The 21,311-nt window shown below is 39.6% G+C and overlaps 1 protein-coding gene and 1 pseudogene across 1 annotated transcript in view; one reads left to right on the top strand and one right to left on the bottom strand.

The window, feature by feature from the left end:
• INO80 (INO80 complex ATPase subunit) overlaps positions 1-4,417 on the top strand; it is a 104,766-nt gene extending 100,349 nt beyond the window's left edge. Inside the window, exons 35-36 of the mRNA XM_031952111.1 lie at positions 263-478; positions 2,508-4,417. Coding sequence (XP_031807971.1) covers positions 263-478; positions 2,508-2,725 — 434 coding nt within the window. The 3' untranslated portion in view covers positions 2,726-4,417. The remainder of the gene's footprint in view (positions 1-262; positions 479-2,507) is intronic.
• Positions 4,418-5,914: 1,497 nt separating this feature from the next.
• Positions 5,915-6,582, bottom strand: LOC116421128 (annotated as a pseudogene).
• Between the last annotated feature and the right edge of the window lie 14,729 nt (positions 6,583-21,311).

The raw sequence follows: 21,311 nt of genomic DNA, 5'->3' as shown, positions 1-21,311 counted from the left end.
CATTATCTCTTGGAGAAGTCTGGTCTTTTTATATTTCAAAGTAAGAAATCAGTCTTATGTGACATACAGAATGTCATTTTAACTGTGACTGAGAATGTCTATTTATTCCTCAGTTTCCCACCCCTATTAAGTGGAAATAAACTCTTCCATAGGATTCAGAAACCAAATATAAACATCCTCTGGACCAGCTTTCCCTATTAGTGCAGAGTTACTCTGTGGCTTTAGAAATTAAATGTTTTCTCTTTTCCCCTTGTTCCCACAGGAATTTCTCTTCAGGAAATGCCAGCTATAGGGCGTGGCCACTCAGGCCGAAGTCGGGGCCGCCCCAAAGGTTCAGGCAGCACCTCAAAAGGAGCAGGGAAAGGCAGGAGCCGGAAATCCACAGCAGGCAGCGCAGCTGCAATGGCTGGGGCCAAAGCAGGGGCTGCGGCCGCATCAGCAGCGGCCTATGCAGCATACGGGTACAATGTGTCTAAAGGTACGGCATAGCTAGTGGACTGAAGTTCCAGTCTTCCACCTGCCTGGGGCTAGGCTAGGAATGGAAACTAGAAAAGCTTGGGCCTCAGGTTTGAGGACTACCGAAAACAGGTTAGGAAAATCCATCTCTGCCCCAGTGAGGAAGGAAGTGCCCATTTATCAGGCTCCAGATTGGAGATGTCTTTTCAGGCTGCAATGCAGGATCCTAGTGTGCAAAAGATGATGTCTTGGGTTGTTGTAAGTGCTTAATAAGTGCTTTTTATTTGATGGATTGAAATGCTTTAACTTTTAAGTCCCTTGCAATGGAAAAAATAGGGTTTAAGTCTGAGCAGGAATTCTATAAATATTCTGATATTTTTTATTCTAGAATTGATTTTGAAAGATTGTTCTTTGCCAGACCCAGAACAGGCGCTCTTTGAGTGAAAATATGTATAATGGGAATAATGTCAGCCTAATCAAGCTTAGATTCTTGAAGTGTCAACCAGTGCATTATTTACTGAATAGTTGCTCAGAACCTGGGAGAAACTCTTTTGTTGAAGAAGTATTTATTGAACACCTGCTTTGTAGTAAGCTTTGAACTAACATTGGGAAGGACGTTAAGCAATATAATACACTTCTTATGCCTACTAGATGCTTAGATTACCCTAAAGAGGGAAAGACAAGATAAATATATATGAGTAGATAAGTAGATAAGACAATACAAGGCAGTACATTATTTAAGGAAAATAAGACACAAAAACAGTAAATGCTTCTGAAGCTGTAAGCCCAGAGGCAGAAATGGGACTTGAACTAGTATAAGATAAGGTATACCCTAGGAGGAGGATTAGGCAAATTGCATTTTGGAAAACAAGTAGCTATCTGATATGGTTAGTTTGGCTGTGGTGAGACTTTCATAGGGGGTAATAGGAAATAAAGTTATATAAAGTGAAAGTAGGCCTCTTAAATAAAACCTTTAATGCCAAAGTAAGAAATTTGTTTTAGCCTAATAATTTTAATGGCAAGTTTTTAAGATTTTTGAGCCAAGGGAATGACATAATGAAAGTAATTGAAAAAGATTAACAGTTGCATATAGAATAAATTGAAGATGATAGAAATTGAGAGGTCATCAAGACCTGTTTGGAGGGCTTATGTTCAGTAGTCCTATCATGAAGGCTTGAACTCCATTGGTACTGTGAGAATGAAAGAGATAAGATGGAGTTGAGAACTATGGAAGTTACAATCAGTAGAATAGTAATATTAGCTTGGGGGTGGGGGAGGAACCACCAATGGGAAAGGGAGATGTCAAAGATAGACCTGATGTTTAGATCCCTCTGCTGGCTATTACAGATATCTAAGCACAGCTCTGACCCTCGAAAAGCTTATATTTTTTTATGAGGAAGATATTAACATTTAAAGTAATTGGAGAGGTTTGGGAAGAAAGTGAGAGGTGGAAGGAGGGAATGGCCAGCCCCAGTGCAATGAGAAGTGACTAGAGTAGTTCCAAAGAGTCTAGGAAAACTTGGTAGAAGAAAGGGAGTCTTAAGCTTGAGCCCTGAAATGTGGATTGAATTTTAGAAAGGTAGAAGATGTGAACAGGCATTGTAGGCAAGGAGAACAGCACAGACAAAAACGGACAGTAGTCAGGCATGGTATTCTCTAGGTTTCCTGTTGGAAGAAAGGAAGATCTGCTGTAATGGGTCTGTTAGTCCCTCACATTCTCTTAGAAATGTGTAACCAAGGAAGTACATTTAAAATCTTAGAATATTTACTGAGATATCATATACAAATTCAGCTTTCTCCCATTCTACTTACAGTGTGTCCTGCTTTGCCCATGGGCATTGAACTACGATTCAATATTAGGTATATTGTGTATAAATTAGCTTTGTTTTTCCTTTTAAAGAGCTGATGCCTAATTTACCCAGGGAATAATGTTCATCACATGAGAATGTATCTAGGGAAGGCAAGCATGACCAAGATTTCTAACAGAAAGGCAACTTGAATGGTATGTAGGACTGGTTTTTTATTTTCTCTTGCTTTCTCTCTGTCTCTAGGAATCTCTGCCAGTAGCCCTCTACAAACATCACTCATTCGACCAGCTGGACTTGCTGACTTTGGACCTTCAAGCGCCTCTTCTCCCTTGAGCTCACCTTTGAGCAAGGGAAATAGTGTCCCTGGGACTCCCAAAAGCCTCAATGTTACCAGCAGCCTAACCCCTGACCCACTGATTCGGAAACAGGGCAAAGGACCTAATCCCCCTGGGGGACGATAACCACCTTGGGCCTCTCAAGCTTTTTTTTTCTACCAAACTGGGGCCCCATGCCCTTCCTGCCAGTTGATGGCTCTGGATGATTGCCCTCTTAGGTATCCTGCATCCCCAGGGAGGGAATGGAGGTGAATAATCACAGCATAGTGAGGACAGGCAGGTGGCTGATATGAGCACTTTCATCACCTGTTTCTCAAAATGATCCCCTTCAGGATGCCTATAAGAAGAGGTCCCAGAGGCAGGAATCAATCCACCACATCTCAAATGAACTTTACAGCCAAGTCTTAAACCTCTCACTGGGAAAGGGCCATGTTTCATTGCCACCCTCAATCCCACAAACTTCTGTTCTTCCTGCCTCTACCCCTCTTGCTATTCTCTACCCTCTCAAGATGGAGTGGGCTCTACCTGAGACTCTTAGAGATTCGGTGTCCGGCCTCCCAAGTCCCCTGGAGGATCGGTGGGAAGGTGCAACCTTCTGCCCCTGGGCATATCCCTTCTAAAGAAGCACAGGGTACAGTGAGTAGGTCCTGTGCCTGTGAGGAGTGTTCCACAGAGATTTTCTGAAAGGGCAAAAAAGGAGGAAATCATGTATTTAGCCTCCTCATTACCACAGCTTAGTCCATATAAATGATCTCTAAGGGACCTCCCTCCTAAGGTCACCAGAAACTCCTCTCTGGCCAGAGTCAGCTCTGCTGTTGCACGGTCCTGCCCTCAAAATGGCAGCATGATATAGGAGTTGAACATTGAGTACCAGAGGAGGTGGCAGGAGCATGGGTTAGGTGAGAGTGACCAGGGGAAAGTATGAGGTGCTGAAGTAGCATTTCCTTTGGGCCTTCTTTGCCTAGACCTCCTGGAGAAAAGGGCTATAGACCTTCTGTTTCCCTATGCAGAGCGGTGGTCTCCCATTGTACTCCCACTGTCTGTGGACAGTCTTCATCACACCCTCTTGTTCATTCCTAGTAATCTCTAGCTCTATCCCAAGCCCCCAGCAGCATCAGCAGCTCCCACCCAAGGGACCGACAAGAGGCCAGTAATGAGAACAGGGTCATCCAAATCAGGCTCCCTCACTGATCCTCTCCCAGACTCCCTCTACCCACCCTGAATGCACAGTCTCCCCATCCCTTACCCTTTTATCCCCTGCTTGGCTGTATGCACTGTCTGTATTGCACTGAGAAAGGGAGGGACATCGGGAGTGGGGTGGGAAGGGAGAAAAGGAGGAGATCCTCATACTGACACCTCACAGCCCAGGGACTGACCAGTCTGGACATTCTGGCTCTCTGACAGAGGGTGGAAAGAGGAATGGTCTTTGCTGTGACCACGAAAGATGGTTTTCCTGCCTGCCTCCCAGCCTGATGTCTCAGCGTGAAGCAGGTGCTTCCAGGCGGCTCAGCCTCTAATTTGCACACCTGAAAATCGCGGAATTGAGTTTAGTTAGATTGATTTTAAAGCCCTTTTTTGGGAGGGGAGTGGGGGTGAAGGGGAATCGTTTAACTTAAATCATTAAGACTCCCCTGCCTAACCCAGACTCCCGTGTACAGATGCTATTTAGAGGGAATCAGAAAATGCCAAGCCTTTTTTTCTCTTTGAATGTGCTGTCTATTTTTATAACTGAACTTGTACATATGTATAAAGAGAGACACATCTTTCTTTTACTAACTGGAGAAAAATCTTAAATAAAATGGAGTGAGATAATTTTATGTAAATTGGGATCTCTGTGGTTTGTGAGCTACCTTTCCTTCAGGAATCAAAGTTCTATGTGGGTGTGGTTGGAAGACAAAAGTGGCAAGTGGAGAGCCTAGCACTGTTCTTATGCTACAAGAGAAGGAGGTTTATGTGACAAAGAATGGATTATGAGTGCTCCTTCAGTGTGTGTGTGTGTATGTATAATTGGGCCCACTTAAGTCATTACCTATAGTACTTCATGCCTGGGGCTTTTGGTGTGGGGGGGGTCTTCCAAATACCACCTAAGACTTTTGGTTATAGTTTGGTTGTAATTCTGGATCAGACTCTCAAGAGCCCAATGAGAATTTGCTCAAATCCAACAAAACAGTTTTGTCATATTAATAAGTTATATTTTAATAATCATACTATGCCAATGTCAGATCTCCAGCCAATGAAAAACTTAGGGCACCAGTATCTACAAAAGCTAGGTGAAGTTGGTTTATATGTGACATAAAGCAAAACAGTTATTTGTACATCGAGAGATCTATTTATAGTAATTACCTTTTGCTTTAGGAAGTAGAGAAGAAAAACAGTTCTGGTGCCCTGTATTTGTCTAAAATGTTCAAAAAGCATTTCTTAAACCAGACACCAGAAATACAAGTACAAAGAATGAAAACCATGAAACCAGTGCCAGTGATTCTACTATTTTGATGACCTTCATTATGCCCATTTGGATAAGAAAAAAATTCTTGTACCACAGCTGATACTGTTATAGTATTTTCCTTCCCCTCTCCCCAGCCATTAAATTTTGAAAACTCTCCCAAATTTCTTTGGCTTTCCTCTTTCCTAGAACTATAACTAGGAGAAAATATTTTCTCCTATTAACGCAATGGCAGAGATGAGGTAGCTGACTGCACAGCTGCAATGATATTAATCATGCTTTTGCCGTTTCTGAGGAGTGTCTCTGACCTGTGGCCATCAATGGAAGAGGAGCTATAGGTACCAGTCTTTGTTTTTCTGGTCTGGAGTCCTAGCCTATGAAGGTCTTTTAGATTCTTGACTCTCATTCCATTGTGTCAGCTTGTCTGTCCCGATGGTAACCTTTTTGACCAAGGTCTTAGAGATCTGGCTTCAGAATTCTTTTTACTCCATTCTGGTCTCCGACAACTCCTTATAAAATGTCGTTTGTCCTCTCCAGCTTCCATCCCAGCTAAAATCTGGATTTGTGTGGTTTCCTAGGCTTCTGGTGAGATAGGCCCCTCTCTGGGGAGCTGATCCCATCAGAGGACCCAGATTCAACTGGTGAGTGGGCTGAAAACCTACCTGTCCTGAGAGAGGTGATGGTAATAAACATCTCATTTTCTCCCCTTTCAGCCCCAGTAGAAGCATCTAAGTTTTCCAGAATTAGTGCTGCAACACCTTTGTGATGGATTTTATAATGAGCCCTAGAATCTTAAAGGTGAATGTTTCATTCTTTTTCTTTTTTTTTCTTTTTTTTTTTTTTTTTCACAAAACTATTTTTAATACTCTGGGATAAGCCTCATAGGAATACAAAAACACTGGGCGTGGTAGACTCCTCACTCCAGGAATGCCCTGGAGGAAGCTGGGGGAGGGGGGACAGGAGAGGGGGAGTATGCACAGAGGAAAGCCACTACCATCAGTTTGGGCCCCTGTGAGCACTACAAGAGGAGGCAAGTACGCTACAGGACTGGCTCTGGGCACACAGTTGATGGGCAAGAGAGATGGGCATGTGCCATAGGCTTACTTGGGCTCATCCTTCTCAGTGGCCTTTTTCTGCTTCTGTTGCATGATCTCAAAGTCCCTCTGCTTTCGGGCAGCAGAAGAGACATCATCCCGGTGTCTCTCTTTGCCCAAGTCTCTTTGCTTTTTTCATGTTCTTCTGGCGGGCAAGCTCATACTGGTTACTACAGGTCATAGTAATGGCAGCAGATCTGGCTTGACTCACTGGCGTCCCTCCATTCTTTCAGGAAACATTCATTGAGTAGTCCAAGGTACTCTGCATTCACTGGAAATACAAATAGAAATGCTTAAAATTCAATAGAGAGAAAAACAGATATATGAAGAGTTTCTTAGGCAAAGCATAGATCCAAGTCCAAAGTTGGAATGTCAAAATAAAATAGGATCCTTGATCTGGACTTACGCATGCTTGTCAGCTGCAAATTGATGTTAGGGGTTTTTGTTTGCTTTTTTATAATTTTTATTTTCCCCAGTTACTTGTTAAAAAAAAATTTGGTCTATGTACATTCATCTTTTTTACATATTTCCTCATGAATCATGTTGGGGGAGGAAAATCAGAATAAAAGGGGGAAAACACAAGAGGAATAATAAAAACAAACAAACAAAAAAAAAAGTTACCATAGCATGTGCATTAATTTACATTCAGTATCTATATCATGGATATAGATGGTGATTTCTATTCGAAGTTTATTGAGATTGCCTTGGATCACTGAAGAAGAACTAAATCTGTCATAATTGATCATCATACAATCTTTCTGTTGCTGTGTATGTTTTTCCTGATTCATGTAATCAATTCATGTAAATCTTTCCAGGTCTTTCTAAATGACATTTTTAAATGTGAAATTATGCCCTTTGTTTATTATTTTTATAATATATCCCGTCTATATTTTCAGTCTAATTCAAGCCACACTCTGGAGTGTTGTAGACCCAGCTGGATTTGTGTTTGACACCTCTAGTCCAAGGCAAAATGCTATGAAAAAATTTTGAGGAAGAGATTACGTTCAACCCTCTTCTAGATCCCCTTATAAGTTGATTCCCTCTTCTGTTTTGCCCATCTATCTTCCAAGTCTGATAATAGATCCCCACTCTGCTCCAGTCCAGTCAGACTGACTATTTGCTGACCCTTCCAAGGATCTCAGATCAAACAGCTCAGTTCTGACGTGGGTGGCCTGTTAACTTCCCCTAACTAGAAGAATAAAAGAAATAAGCAGTGTAGTGCATGATATTCTATTATCTCCTACCTCCAGATCCCTTGAAGAAACTTAATGCTCTGGCAAATTTTTTTGTCTACTGTTTCTTTGTATTACTCCAGTAGGGTGCATTTGGGCGTCTTTTCTATTTGTATCCCTGGCACTTGGCCCATAGTACATGCTTAATAAATGATAAATATTTATTGCTTGGCCTTTACTTGGGAATTGAAGGAGGTGAGAGGTTTCAACAGATGAAAATAGAGGTAAGTTATTAGCATCCATCTCAGAGATGCAGGCAGAATGAAAAATAAGATGAGAATGTGGAATTATAATAAAGATCCAGTTTGCTGGAATGTGGTATCTGAGAAGGAAACTAACACAAGAAAAGACCAGACGTAATCGATGCCAGATTATGGAAGGCTTCCAAAACTTAGACTTGATTTAGTAGATAACAGTCATGAAAGGTTTTGAATAGAGGAATGACAATTCAGAATGATGTTTTAAGACAGTCTTTGATAAAGGGTGGAATTGAAGAGGAGATAGATCAGAGGCAAGAGAACAAATTTATAATATGAAATCTGGGTAGAAACAGTGCCCCAGTTAAGGCTATAGGGAGACAGATATCATTCAGTGGGAATGGAAGGCATGGAATCCATTTGAGTAATGTTGCCTAAAACTAATCTGCAGGATTTGGATGTGAGGGATGGAGATGGAAAGATGAAAAATGACTCCTGTGTGGCTGGAAAAACATTATACAGAAACAGCCATAAGAGGAAGGGGCAGGTTTGGGGAGGGAAACAAGTACAGCTAAATCCAGCAAGCAATAGGATATGTGACTGGAACCTGGGGTAAGGAAGACACTGATTTAGGAGTCAGTTGAAGAAGTGAGCTCAACCACAAACCTAGTCCCTGAACTCCCAAACACTCTAGTTTAAATGGAAATTAGGGTTTGCTTCTAAGCTAGTTCTAGGGGAAAAAAGAAAGAAAAAAAAAAGCCCTTGAATTAGCCCATCCACCAGCTCAATTTTCCCAGTAACCTCGAGGTGAGTCACGTGGGGACAAGAACCAACACCAACTCCTCCAGCTGGCTTTTTTTTTCTTCTGCATGAAGTTAAAGTCTGAATTCTGACCTGCCATCTGTGACTTCCAGTACAGGGTACTTGATCTTAGCCAGGAAGCCATGTCATTTGGGGATCATATATTATTAGCTCTGTCTGACTAACATAACCGGGAAGGAAGGCTGCCTCAGAGTTTTGTTGTTATTGTTGTTGTTGTTTTTCTTTTGCTCTTATTCTTCTACCCTAAGAGAGGCAAACAACTCCTTAGGGAGCAGAGTGGCCAAATCTGTCTTGTGAAAGCCTAAGTCCCTTAGATTGCTGCCTAAGATTACCCATCTAACAAGTTTCCATTCTTAATGATTTTTTCCCCCAGTCACCTTGACATCGTCTGGCAGAGGGTGATGATGTCAGGATAAGCTTAATAGCTGCCTGACATGGAGGGAAGCTTTTCCTCCAAGGACCCAAACAACAATAGGTGAAAGCTTCCCTGACCTTGGGGGTAGGGGAGAGGTACTGTTTTGAGTTTCCCCTTCCCCAAGATCCAAAGCATCTTTCCACCTTTAAGGTGCTTGCCTCTGGTTCATCCTCAATTCCTTCCCTCTATGAGGCAATTTGAGGCCTTTAGGGATATAATCCAGCCAATTGTTAATTTTTCAGTGGGAACATTTGCACTTCAGAAATTGACAAACACTACAGGTCAGGGCTTGACTTACCGTTTTGCTGATTGTCTAGACTTAAGAATGTGAGGGAGAAAATAGTAGCAATACAGATTAAATTCAGTGTTTCCCCCCTTTTGCCTGTCCCCAGCCCCCTAGAGAATCAGTTGTTAAACATTTCCCAGCATACCACTGCCGCTCACTATTCTGTTTACCACCCTCTGGACATTCTCCAGTTTAGGAGTGTGTTTCTCAAGTTGTAGTACCCAGAACTGAACACAACATTCCAGTTGTGGCTGGAACAGGGCATCTCTTCTTAGTTGTTGTGCCAGTCTCTGTCTGCCACATCATCTTGCTGACTCACATCAAACTTGCAGTCCCTTAAAATCTCCATATCTTTTTTTTTCTAATTTTTATGTTGTTTACCCATCTTTTTCAAACAAAAAATTGTGTCTAACTGTTGCTTCATTTGGCTTATAATTGTCAAGTTGATTTTTTGAGGGTCCCTACTGTAAAGACTTTGCATGACTTCCTATTGAATTTCATCTTACTAGAGAGATTTAAAGGTAACTTTTCCAGATCTTTTTTGTTAAGATGTGACTTTGGTTTACAACATGCTAGCTCTCCCCCACCCCAGGTTTATGTAATCTGCAAATCTGCATGTGGGCATACCCAGCTATACCTTTCTTCAAGACCACTGAAAAAGTTAAATACACAAAGCCAAGGACAGCTCCTTGGGGCACGACACTAGAGACCTCCAGACAAATTGGCAAGGAACCCATAATGACTATCCTTTGAATCTGGCCATTCAACTAGGTCTCAATCCATCTAGTATGTAACTCTCTAGAATGAATCTCTTTCCCTGGGGTCTCTGTTCCCAGAGAACCAGGATAAACCCTTGCTTTGCATGTGGCAAAGACTCACTTCTGCACCTTTGCACAATTCCTGGGGGATGCGGCTAGGAAATGACAAGATTGAAGAACAGCACTACAGAACAAGGCCATGAATTTTCACCTGACCATCACCCCAAGCTGATTGCGGATGTATGGGTGGGTGGATGTTTGACCCTGGTATGATGCTCCTAGGAGAGCCTATGTAGCTTAGAGAAATTGCTCAATCCCAACAAAGGAAAGTTCCTAGTCTGATTGATTAGTCTGAAGGTGACTGATGTGAAGGAGGATAGATGGTGGTCCTGGAGAAGTAAGCCCACAGTCCAATCAACTGAGTGTGAACTGTTCTTTGAATCCTCGAGCAGACTGGGCAGACGGTTAATGTTCTTAGCTGCTTCAAACCTTCAAAGACCCTGCATGGCCAAATTTCCCCATAACCAACAGTGACCCCGTTTAGTCAACAAATTTTTGTTAAGCACCTACTATGCGCTAAGCATCATGTTGTTATTGTGTTTTTTTGTCCTTCATTCTTGAAGAGGACTGATGATGTCACTGGATAATGTCATGACTTATGTGGGATAAGCACAAATACAAAGATTTTTAAAAAAAGCAATAACTAAAAACAGTCCATTGTTCTCAGGCAGGTTACAGTCTAATGGAAGAAAACATCATGCCGATAACTCTTTACAAACTATAAATACACATACATACATACAGGATAACTTGGATAGAATTAACTGTAAACACCAAAATGTTATCTTTGGGACGTGTTTTTTTTTTTTTTTTTTTTTTTTTAATCTGTTTTGGGCATCTTTCTAAAAGACATTGCAAAAAAAAAAATCCATATAAATAAATAAATAAATACACTTTACATTTCTCTGCCTTCTTAAGCAAAGGAAAAAGATCTGTAGGTTTTAGTGAGTCACAAGTTTAATAGGAATGTACAGGTAAGTTAGTAGTTTAAAAAAAAAAAAAAAGCAGGCTCCATTAAGAGAAAATAGCTTCCAGAAAAAGGTTATAATCCATAGTCCTCAGCCCTAGTCAAAATTGGTGTGGGCCACTGTGTGCAGTCTGAGGTACCAGAAGTGTTATAAGATGGAAAACATTCAGAGGAGAAGATGTTAATAAGTTCTCAAGATCATGTCATATGAGAGCAGTTAAAATATCTGGACATGGTAAACTGGAGAACAGTTGGCTTGGTGGGGAACAACCTTCACATATTTGAATGGTGGCCTTTTGGACAAAGTATTAGACTTGTTTTTCTTCTTTTTCAAAGGTCAAAACTCAGGCAATTCAAAACCAACAGGTTCTGCCTCACTCAAGGCAGTGATTATGCCCTTAACAAGGAGATTACATGAGGACCTCTTTTGGAGATAGGATTTGGACTGGAAAAATGCAAAAAATCTGATATTTCTTCCAACTCTGAGGTTCTCTGACTTGGGGATCTGGAGTATAGTGAACCCTTTGCTTGATGCCATGGAGTCATCATTATATCAATTACATTATACTGTAATACAGCATTGCCCTTTGAGACCATTTGCCCTTAACACTCAAGAACCCCAGGATGCTCTGCTTTTTTTGTATTTCTGTGCCCTCATGTGTCCATCATTCAGTGGGTTTTGACTTGATTCCCTTCTGGCTCAGCTATCAGCTTCTTGTATTTGAGTTTAAATACAATTACATTATTGTTATTTCTTGACTCCAGGACAGAGGTTGAGATACATGTATAAAGACAGCAGCATCTGTTTGGTTGCTCAAAGATCTATATTGCTTATTTCCTCCTTCTGGGCAGGAGGTTTGAAATCAGAGTCTATCTGGGCCCCAAATCTGGAACTAATACTAGCTCATGCTTCTCTTCCTGGAAGAAACTAAGTCTCCCTTGAAGAAGGGGGTAAAGGATCAAAGGAGAGGCAAGAGGTATTCCTGTGAACCACATCTAGACACATCCATGTGGACGTACATTGGACGTACAACCTGGCCACCTTGTTGAAATGTCAGATGTATGCTTGCCAAAAAAAAAAAAAAAAAAAATATGGAGAACCCAGACAGGGCCAGTGCTCACAAGGTGTCAGAAAAAGTGATAAAAAGACACTCTCAGGGTCTAAAGAACTTTAGAATATGATTGTAGGATGTATGACACAGGACCACCCAACCTGGCGTGCCCTCATCAGAGAAGGGGCTGTGCTCTGTGAGCAAAGCAGAATGGAATTAGGTAGAAAGAAATAAGAGATGCACAAAATTAGAGAAACTGCCCCAATGTTCATAGGGAATGTGCCTGACCTGTGGCAGAGCATTCTAAGCTCATATAGGTCTGATCAGCCACAGTCAGACCCACTGTAACGTGACTCCAACATAACAGTGTCATTTTGTTCTTTGAGTATGAAGGACAACAACCAACCACTACATAATCTACCTGGGCAAAACATTTTACCATTAACCTTTCCAAACCTCAGCTTCATCATCTGTAAAATAGAGATAATATTCATAGCATCTATCCGGCAGGATTGTTCCTAGGATTTAATGAAATTATGTATGTAAAATGTTTTGCAAACATATAAATATAAATATATTATATATATATATATATATAAATATCAGCTATTATAATTATTTACATATGACACCTTTTCCAACTGGTTCACTATGGCATGTGAGTTTTGTTTATTTTATTCCTTTATTCTATCCATGGCTGAAGAAAGATAATAAAATCCATGGTGGAATCCAAAAACAGCTTGTAAGTTGGTTAATTTTAATTTGAGAGGCTGTAGTTCCTTTCGGCAGATCCCTGTTGAGAAGTAGTAGGGCAGACTCAGACTATCTCTTGGGGACACAGAGGAAGAGAAGAATGGTCTCCTGAGAAAAGCTGAGGGCCTCCCGGTCTGGCTGGTCTTGGGGAGGGAGGGAGGAACCTGGTGTGTGGTCTTCACTGTCAAGTAATGAGAGGTATTTTTAGCCGATCAAATGGTTCTCCATTACTAAGCCCAGAGGATCAGGCTGTTAGTAAACACCCTGGAATGCCTTAGTCTGGCAGCTTCCAAAGCCTGCTCTTCCTTTCCCCACCCCCTTCCTAGGAAGGCAGGGGGAGGAGGAAGGGTTTCAACCCAAATTATAGGGTGGATGAGGTGATACTTGAGGGTACCAGTTCCAAGAGACCCATTTTTAGAGCCAAACCCAAAGAACATGTGGGTATCTTGTTTTTTAATCATCTTCTATGGCTGGTTGGGTAATTTTTATCATCACTGACAGAGGATCTAGATCTGAAAGGGACTATCTGGTCCATCCCTTCATTTTACAGATAAAGAAACAGGCTCTAATAGATTAAATTATTTTCCATAGGTCCTTCAGGAAAAGGGACTTAACCTGGGGTCTAATTCCAAATCCTTGTTCTCAGCATCCCCATGGTACCTTTTCCTTCTCCTTCCACCCTAATAACTACTTCTCTATCCACTGTCCCCTTCCACCGAAGCTTTGCTGGTTGACCAGAACTAGTTAGATAAACTAATTTGAGCTAAGATATTATGGGGGTTGTTGTTCAGTCATTTTATGTTGTGTCTAACTTTATGACCCCATTTGGGGTTTTCTTGGGAAAGATACTGCAATGCTTTGCCATTTCTTTCTCCAGCTCATTTCACAGACAAGAAAACTGAGGACAAATAGGGTTAAATGACTTACCCAGGTTCACAAAGTTAATAAGTATTTTACCCAGGTCTTCCTGACTTCAAACCTGGTACTCTATCCACTCCATCACCTAGCTGCTCCATTATGGGTATGGGGAGTAATAATGACTCCCTATGTGACAGCTCCTAGTCTATACAATAACTGGGGGCTTCGGTGCCTTAACTTGAGGGAATAGTTGGAGGTTTCAGGTACTCTAGTCGGCCTGGGGGATAGAGGGAGATGAGGGGACAGACAGGAAACAGTCCACAGGAAACAGTCCACAACCACACCAGGTGTTGTCTCTATGCTAAGTACTCTCCAAAACCCCTCTAGCTCTGAATCCTATGATCTCACCATCCTTGTGTTGGAGCCATCGGGTTCTGAAAGAAGTCTTCCCAACAGGTACCTGGCTCCAGTCCCTCTTTGCTATTTAATAGTAAATGTTGTTTACAACTATTTTTATCTATATGTTTTATCTTCATTAAATTACAAGGGCAAAGTTCTGTCCAATAAAACTTCCTTTTTTTTTGGTAACAAATAATGTTCTATTTTCCCCCAAATTATATATAAAAACTACTTTAACATTCATTTTTTTTTTTTTACATTTTGAATTCCAAATTCTTTCCTTCCTTTTTTCTTCTTCCCCTTCCTTGACACAGTAAGTAATTTGATATAGGTTACACATGTGCAATCCTGCAAAACATTTTCATATTAGTCATGTTATGAAAGAAGATACAGAACACACATACACACACATATATACACACATGTATAAAGAAAGTGAAAACATAGTATTCTTTGATCCAGAATCCATCAATTATTTCTCATTATGTAGACAATTTTTAAACCAGATTCTTTGGAATTGTCTTGAATCATTATATAGCTAAGAAGAGCTAAGTCTATTATAGTTGATCATTGCACAGTATTGCTGCTACTGTGTACATTTTTTTCCTGTTTCTGCTCACTTCACTCTGTATCAATTCATGTAAGTTTTTCCAGGTTTTTCTGAAATCATCCTGTTCATCATTTCTTATAGCACAATGATATTCCATTATTATCATATACCACAACTTGTTCAGCCATTCCCATATTGATGAACATCTCCTCAATTTCCAATTTTGGGGCACCAAAAAGAGCTGCTATAGATATTTTTGTACAAATAGGTTTTTTTCCATTAAAAAAATCTCTTTGGGATATATATCTATTAGTGGTATTAATTGGATCAAAAGGTATGCACAGTTTTATAGCTCTTTGGGCATAGTTCCAAATTGCTCTCCGGAATGGTTAGATCAGTTTGCAATTCTACCAACAATGTATCAGTGTCCCAATTTTCACATATCTCCTTCAAATTGATCTTTTTTCTTTTCCATCATATTACAGCCAGACTTCTTTCTGGATAATCTAGACTCCTTTCTTATAGTTATAATTATAACTTTTTATTGACAGTACATATACATGGGTAATTTTTTTTACAACATTATCCCTTGCACTCACTTCTGTTCCGACTTTTCCCCTCCCTCCCTCTACCCCCTCCCCCAGATGGCAAGCAGTCCTATACATGTTAAATAGATTACAGTGTATCCTAGATACAATATATGTGTGCAGAACCAAACAGTTCTCTTGTTGCACAGGGAGAATGGGATTCAGAAGGTAAAAATAACCCAGGAAGAAAAACAAAAATGCAAGCAGTTTATATTCATTTCCCAGTGTTCTTTCTTTGGATGTAGCTGCTTCTGTACATCATTGATCAATTGAAATTGAGTTAGATCTCTTTGTCGAAGAAATTCACTTCCATCAGAATACATCCTCATGCAGTATTGTTGTTGAAATATATAATGACCTCCTGGTTCTGCTCATTTCACTCAGCATCAGTTCGTGTAAGTCTCTCCAGGCCTTTCTGAAATCATCCTGTTGGTCATTTCTTACAGAACAGTAATATTCCATAATTTTCATATAACACAATTATTCAACTATTCTCCAACTGATGAGCATCCATTCAATTTCCAGTTTCTAGCCACTACAAAAAGGGCTGTCACAAACATTTTGGCACATATAGGTCCCTTTCCCTTCTTTAGACTTCTTTCTAGATATATTATTTCCCCATCCCTAAACCTATCACCACAGGTATGTTGATTGACAATTCAGAGGAAAATATTTTTATGAAGAAAAAAAAGAAAAAAACCAGAAGCCAAATATCCTTCCTCAACTATAAAACTCCAAATCCCTATGCTGCAGAGACCCCAAAATATTTTTGAGAATGCATCAAACTCTACAGGAGCAGAATATCATCACAAACTATTGCTTATAATCATGTAGACAAAATATGACCATAAAAATTGAAGAACTGCATTCTTAACAGATTTGGCCAAACCAAATATTCATAATCTGCAAGCTTACAAAACATAAAAAAAAAAATCACAAAGGAACCTACAGGAAAGGAACCTTCTCTCAACCCTCTTCCCAATTTTCTCTTTCTCTTTCCATTCCCATCATCATTTGACTATCCACTTTACTTTCTTACCATGAGAAAATCAAAATCATGCAGAGTATAGGATAAAGTACATATCATCCTCCATGCATTGTCCTAAAGATGAACCTACAAAAGATGAGCTCACATCCCAACACTCTTGTTCCATTACCAAAAGCAGTCATTTTGCCCATTGGTGCCATAGTCTATAGAACATTAAATATAAAGAATAATAACAAATATTGACCAATTTAGAGGCTGTTTCTATGATTAGAATTTCATAATAGAGGACAATAATGTCTAAATTTTATATAGTGTTTCAGATACATTATCTCTTCTGATTGTCATCATAGCCCTATCAAGTAAATAATGGAACTATTTATAGACAAGAAAACTGAACCTCAGAGAAAATAGGGGAAGTGATTCAGCCTAAAGGTCAGTATACCTAGTGAGCTCTAGGGAGTGAGGAATGAAACCTAACTCTTCTAAATCCTTGTTGAGAGCTCTTAAGATGGTCACTTATGCAATCTTTCATTTTCCAGCACTGGAGTCTGAAATTAACTTAGTAATCAATAAGAATCCATTGAAGTTTTCTAAGCAGAAAAGAGACACAGGTTAATGTGTAAGACATCTTTTAGCAGTACTATAATAGATAGCCTGTAGTGGAAAGAAACTGAAAGTAGAAAGATCTTTTAAAGGACCTGAAATGGTGGCAATGGCAAGAGAAAACAAGCCCAAAACAATATCCAAAGAAATTAATAGTCACATATTTATGGAACCCTTATTCTATCACAGATAGGAGTGAACAGTGCTTAGTCACAGAGCATCAAAATTTAGAGGGCACAAACATTCAACGTATACATTCCTACAGCAGCATAGAAGCCACTGTAGGCCCCCATCCTACTCAACAGAATTTATCTTAATTACTTCTTGTACTGTTTTCACACCATGAATTATGAAAAAGATTTGAAGACATAGGATTCATATTGTTTGCCCAGGGCTATTTTAAGCTATTCTATTCAACAAGCATTTAAATGCCAGCTATGTGGCAAATACTATGTGGCAAATATACAAAACAAGACAAAATCCAGCCCTCAAAGAGTTTCCATTCCAACACATACACATTAAAAAAAAAAAAATGTATGTACAATACAACACAATATCATCTATAGATATTGACATAGATGCCAATTTGATATAGTGCTCAAAACAGAGTCAGGAAAGGGGATTAAGGATTTCTATAGCACCTATGATGTATCAGGCACTGTACTTTAGTACTTTACAAACACTTTAACTGAGCCAGGAGGACACCAGGTATCAAGTGACAGGGGGTAAGGAGGAAGAACATTCCAATCACAGGGGATGACCTGCACAAAAACACAGAAGTAGAAGATAAAATGTCATGTATGAGGAACAGTAATTAGGTCAATTTGTTTGGAACATACAGTGCATGAAGGAAGATTACCAGGAAACAGCATGGAAAAACAGCCTGGGGCCGATTGTAAACAGAGTTATTTTTATTTTATTGTGATGGCAAAAGGAAGCCACTGAGGCTTCTTGAATGAGGGAGTAATGTGGTCAGACTTTTGCTTTAGGAAAATCAAATTGTCTCTGATACTTACTAGCTGTGTGACTTTGGGCAAGTCCTTTCATACCAATTGCTTTCCTCCCAAACACATAAATACATATACATATATAAACATATTTGTATCTACACAGATATGTACACATATATATATACATGCATATACATAATATATTTCTATATAACGCATGTGTATGTATATAATGTACATGTATGTACATACACAGATATATGTGTGTATATTTGCACATAATATATTTCATATAATATAGGTATATGTATATGTAAAGACATATATACACACATTCATAATATATTTTATATAATGTATTCATATATGTATGCACAAACACATAATATGCATATTTTTATATTTATATATATAATTGGCTGCTATGTGAAGGATAGATTTGAGAAGGGAAAGACTAGCGGTCAGGGAGAGCAATTAGGAGGCAAGAGTGGTAGAGAGAATTGATACATCCAATCTGAGGGCTGTGAGATAGACCTTAATTGGCATTTCTCTAATTGCTAGTAATTTAGCACCTTTTTTCCAATGGCCATGGATAACAGAATCAGAGGGGTCTGGGGAAGGCTTGTCCTAGAGCTAGAGGAATTGGGTTCCATTCATATCCTGACACTTCCTACCAGTGTGGGCAAGTCACTTGACTTCCCTGAAAACTGGCTTCCTCATTTAGAAAATGAGGAGATTGAAACAGATGGCCTCTGAGCCATCTCCATCCTCCCTTCCAGTCCTAGCTCTGTGGTTCAATGGGCAACTCAGAGTACACAAAAAGGGATGAGATCATGAACCAGAAGGGCTGTAGTGTGAGATGTATGTAAGAGATGTAGAAGATAGAGATAATTCAAGTTGGCAACTGATTGGCTAGTGTGGAAAAAGAGAGTTTTAATTCTTCTCCCTTAGGGTCCTTTCCCTTTACCCAAGATGCCAAATTGACTTGTCTTGGTCCTGGTCTATAGCATAATGTAGGATGGTCCTGAGCCTGGACAGCTCCATCAGGCCAGCATATAATAGATAGTGACCCATGCTACTCTTAACTGAAAAGCCTGCCCCAAACTAGGACCCTGGCTTTCCCATCTCTACAAGTCTCCACACTTCTATTACCGAATGGATTCATTCACAAAATATTTATGCATTTTAATAGGTTTTGATTTCTACCTCCCTCTTTGCTGAACTAAACTACCAACTACCAAAGGATCTGTTCTGGTCTTTTTTTTAAAGAAAAAAAAACATTGAATAAGAAAATCAAGATCAGGGGCTTCAAGTCATTTTACTAACTGTTTGCTTTAACACTGGTCATTTAAGCTGCCATTTCTTTATTTGAAAATGAGAGGGTTTGAACCAGATGACCTTTAAGTTCCTTTCCAGTTCCAGAGAATCTATGAATCTGTCTCTACCGTGGTTCATTATGTTCAACACAGTGACAGCGTAAATTACAAGATGAAAGAGATTCAAATAATTGGAGCAGGTCCCAAGTTTCCATTACTTGATAGAAATCACAACTGCAGATCAGGATGAGAGAGCTAGAATTGGTCATAAGAAAAGGAAAAGACAGTAGAATCTGGGTACGAGTGGTCCTTAGATTGGCTCACAAAGTTGAGGCTTTAGAAAACAGCTGGATACAGCTTAGGATACAAGAAATTGCAGTGAGTTAATTCAGAGTCTTTGTCAGCAAGGCAGTAGAGATGTAACAAGGTTTTCAAAGCTCTGAGTGATAGATTTTTCCCTTTTCTACTGTTTATTTTGGACTTTGTTTTTTTTTGGGGGGGATAGGAGGGTTGGAGACAATCAGGATTAAATAAGTTGCCCAGAATTCCACAGCTAGTAAGTGTCTGACACTGGATTTGAACTCAGGTTCTCCTGACTACAGGGCCAGTGTTCTATCCACTCTGCCACCTAGTTGCCCCCATCTATTACATTTTAATAACAACAACAAAAATAATTATAATAGCAGTTCACATTTTCCAATTAACCATCTCTTTATTTTTTCCATTTTCAAAATACACGCAAAGATAGTTTTCAAAATTCACTCTTGAAAATCCTTGTGTTCCAAACTTTTCTCCCTCCCTTTACCCCCAACCAACCTTCCCTAGATAGCAAGTAATCCAATATATATTAAACATGTGCAATTCTTCTACACATATTTTCTCATTTATTATGCCAGTGGCTCACATTTAAAGAGCATTTTACAATGATAGAACATTTTTTCTATACTAAAAACTTTGATTTTCTATTGGTAGCAGCTCTTTTTGTGATGTCAAGGAAAAGAAAAATTGGGGAATGGTTAAATAAGTTATGGTATATGAAAATAATGGAATATTATTTTTCTATAAGAAATGATGGTCCTGGGGTGGAACCAAGATGGCAGAGAGAAGCCAGGAAGCTACTTGAGCTTTCCCGGTTTCCCTGGAAAACCACATGAAACCAAGTCTCTCAATATAGACTGATGGAATGAAACTACTCTCCAGCTCAAAATAGGTTGCAAGAACTTCAAGAAAGGTCAGTCTCACTGGGGTGAGAGGAGTGTTCAGCCCAACTCAGCTGGGAAAGCCAGTAAGAAGGTCTTAATCCCAGCAGATCAGCAATTGAGACTCTGGGTCCTAGCTCAGCAGCAGAGCAGATCAGTGGGGCAGCTTCAGTTTCATAACAGAAGGCAAATAGCCAGCTCGGGAAGCTAGATTGTTGTCTAAAGTGAGCAGGTAGGGCTACTCCCTGCTTGTGAGCAAGACACCAAATACAAGAGGTCCCTGTACTCAAAATCAAGGCTCACAGTTGAACAAGAAACTTGGGACAGTGCACTCTAGGAGCAGAGTTCAACATAAAAGTCATAAAATAGTGGGGGGGAAGAAGGAAAATCAGCAAGAATCAGAAAAGAACCTTTACCATAGATAACTACCTCGGTGACAGAGAAGACCAAAGCACCAACTCAGAGGGGGACAAAATGCCCACATGATAAATCTCTAAGAGTGAGATAAATTGGTCTCAAGCCCACGGAGGCCTCTTTTAAATGCTCATAAAAATATTTAAAAGGAAAATGAGAGAGGAAGAAGAAAAATGGGGAAAAAAGAATGAGAGGTATGCAAGAGAGAGTAAATAGCTTGAAAAAGGAAAACAATTTCCTAAAAAACACAATAGGCTAAATGAAAAACAAAACAAAACAAAACAAACAAACAAACAAAAAAAAACCCTGAAGAAAACAACATCTTGAAAAATAGAATTAATCAAATGGAAAAAGAGGTAACTGAAGAAAATCACACTTTAAAAATTAGAAACAGGCAAATGGAAACTAATTATTTTATGAGACATCAAGAATCAGTCAAACTAAAAAGAATGAAAAAATGGAAGAAAATCTAAAATATTTCATTGGAAAAACAGCTGACCTAGAAAATAGATCCAGGAGAGACAATTTAAAATTTATTGATCTATCTGAAGGCCATGACCAAAAAAAGGCTTGGATAGCATTCTTCAAGAGATCATCAAGGAAAACTGCCCCAATATACTAAACTCAGAGAGCAAAATAGTTATTGAAAGAATCCATCTATCACCTCCACAAAGAGATCCAAAAGAAAAAACCCCAAGAAACATTGTTACAAAACTTCAGAACTATAACATCAAGGAATAAATATCACAAGCTACCAGAAAAAAAACCA

Source organism: Sarcophilus harrisii, chromosome 2 (assembly GCF_902635505.1).
Source record: "Sarcophilus harrisii chromosome 2, mSarHar1.11, whole genome shotgun sequence".
NCBI classification, from domain to species: domain Eukaryota; kingdom Metazoa; phylum Chordata; class Mammalia; order Dasyuromorphia; family Dasyuridae; genus Sarcophilus; species Sarcophilus harrisii.
Note: the sequence above shows the minus strand (reverse complement) of the source record. Positions and strands in the feature narration are given on the sequence as shown.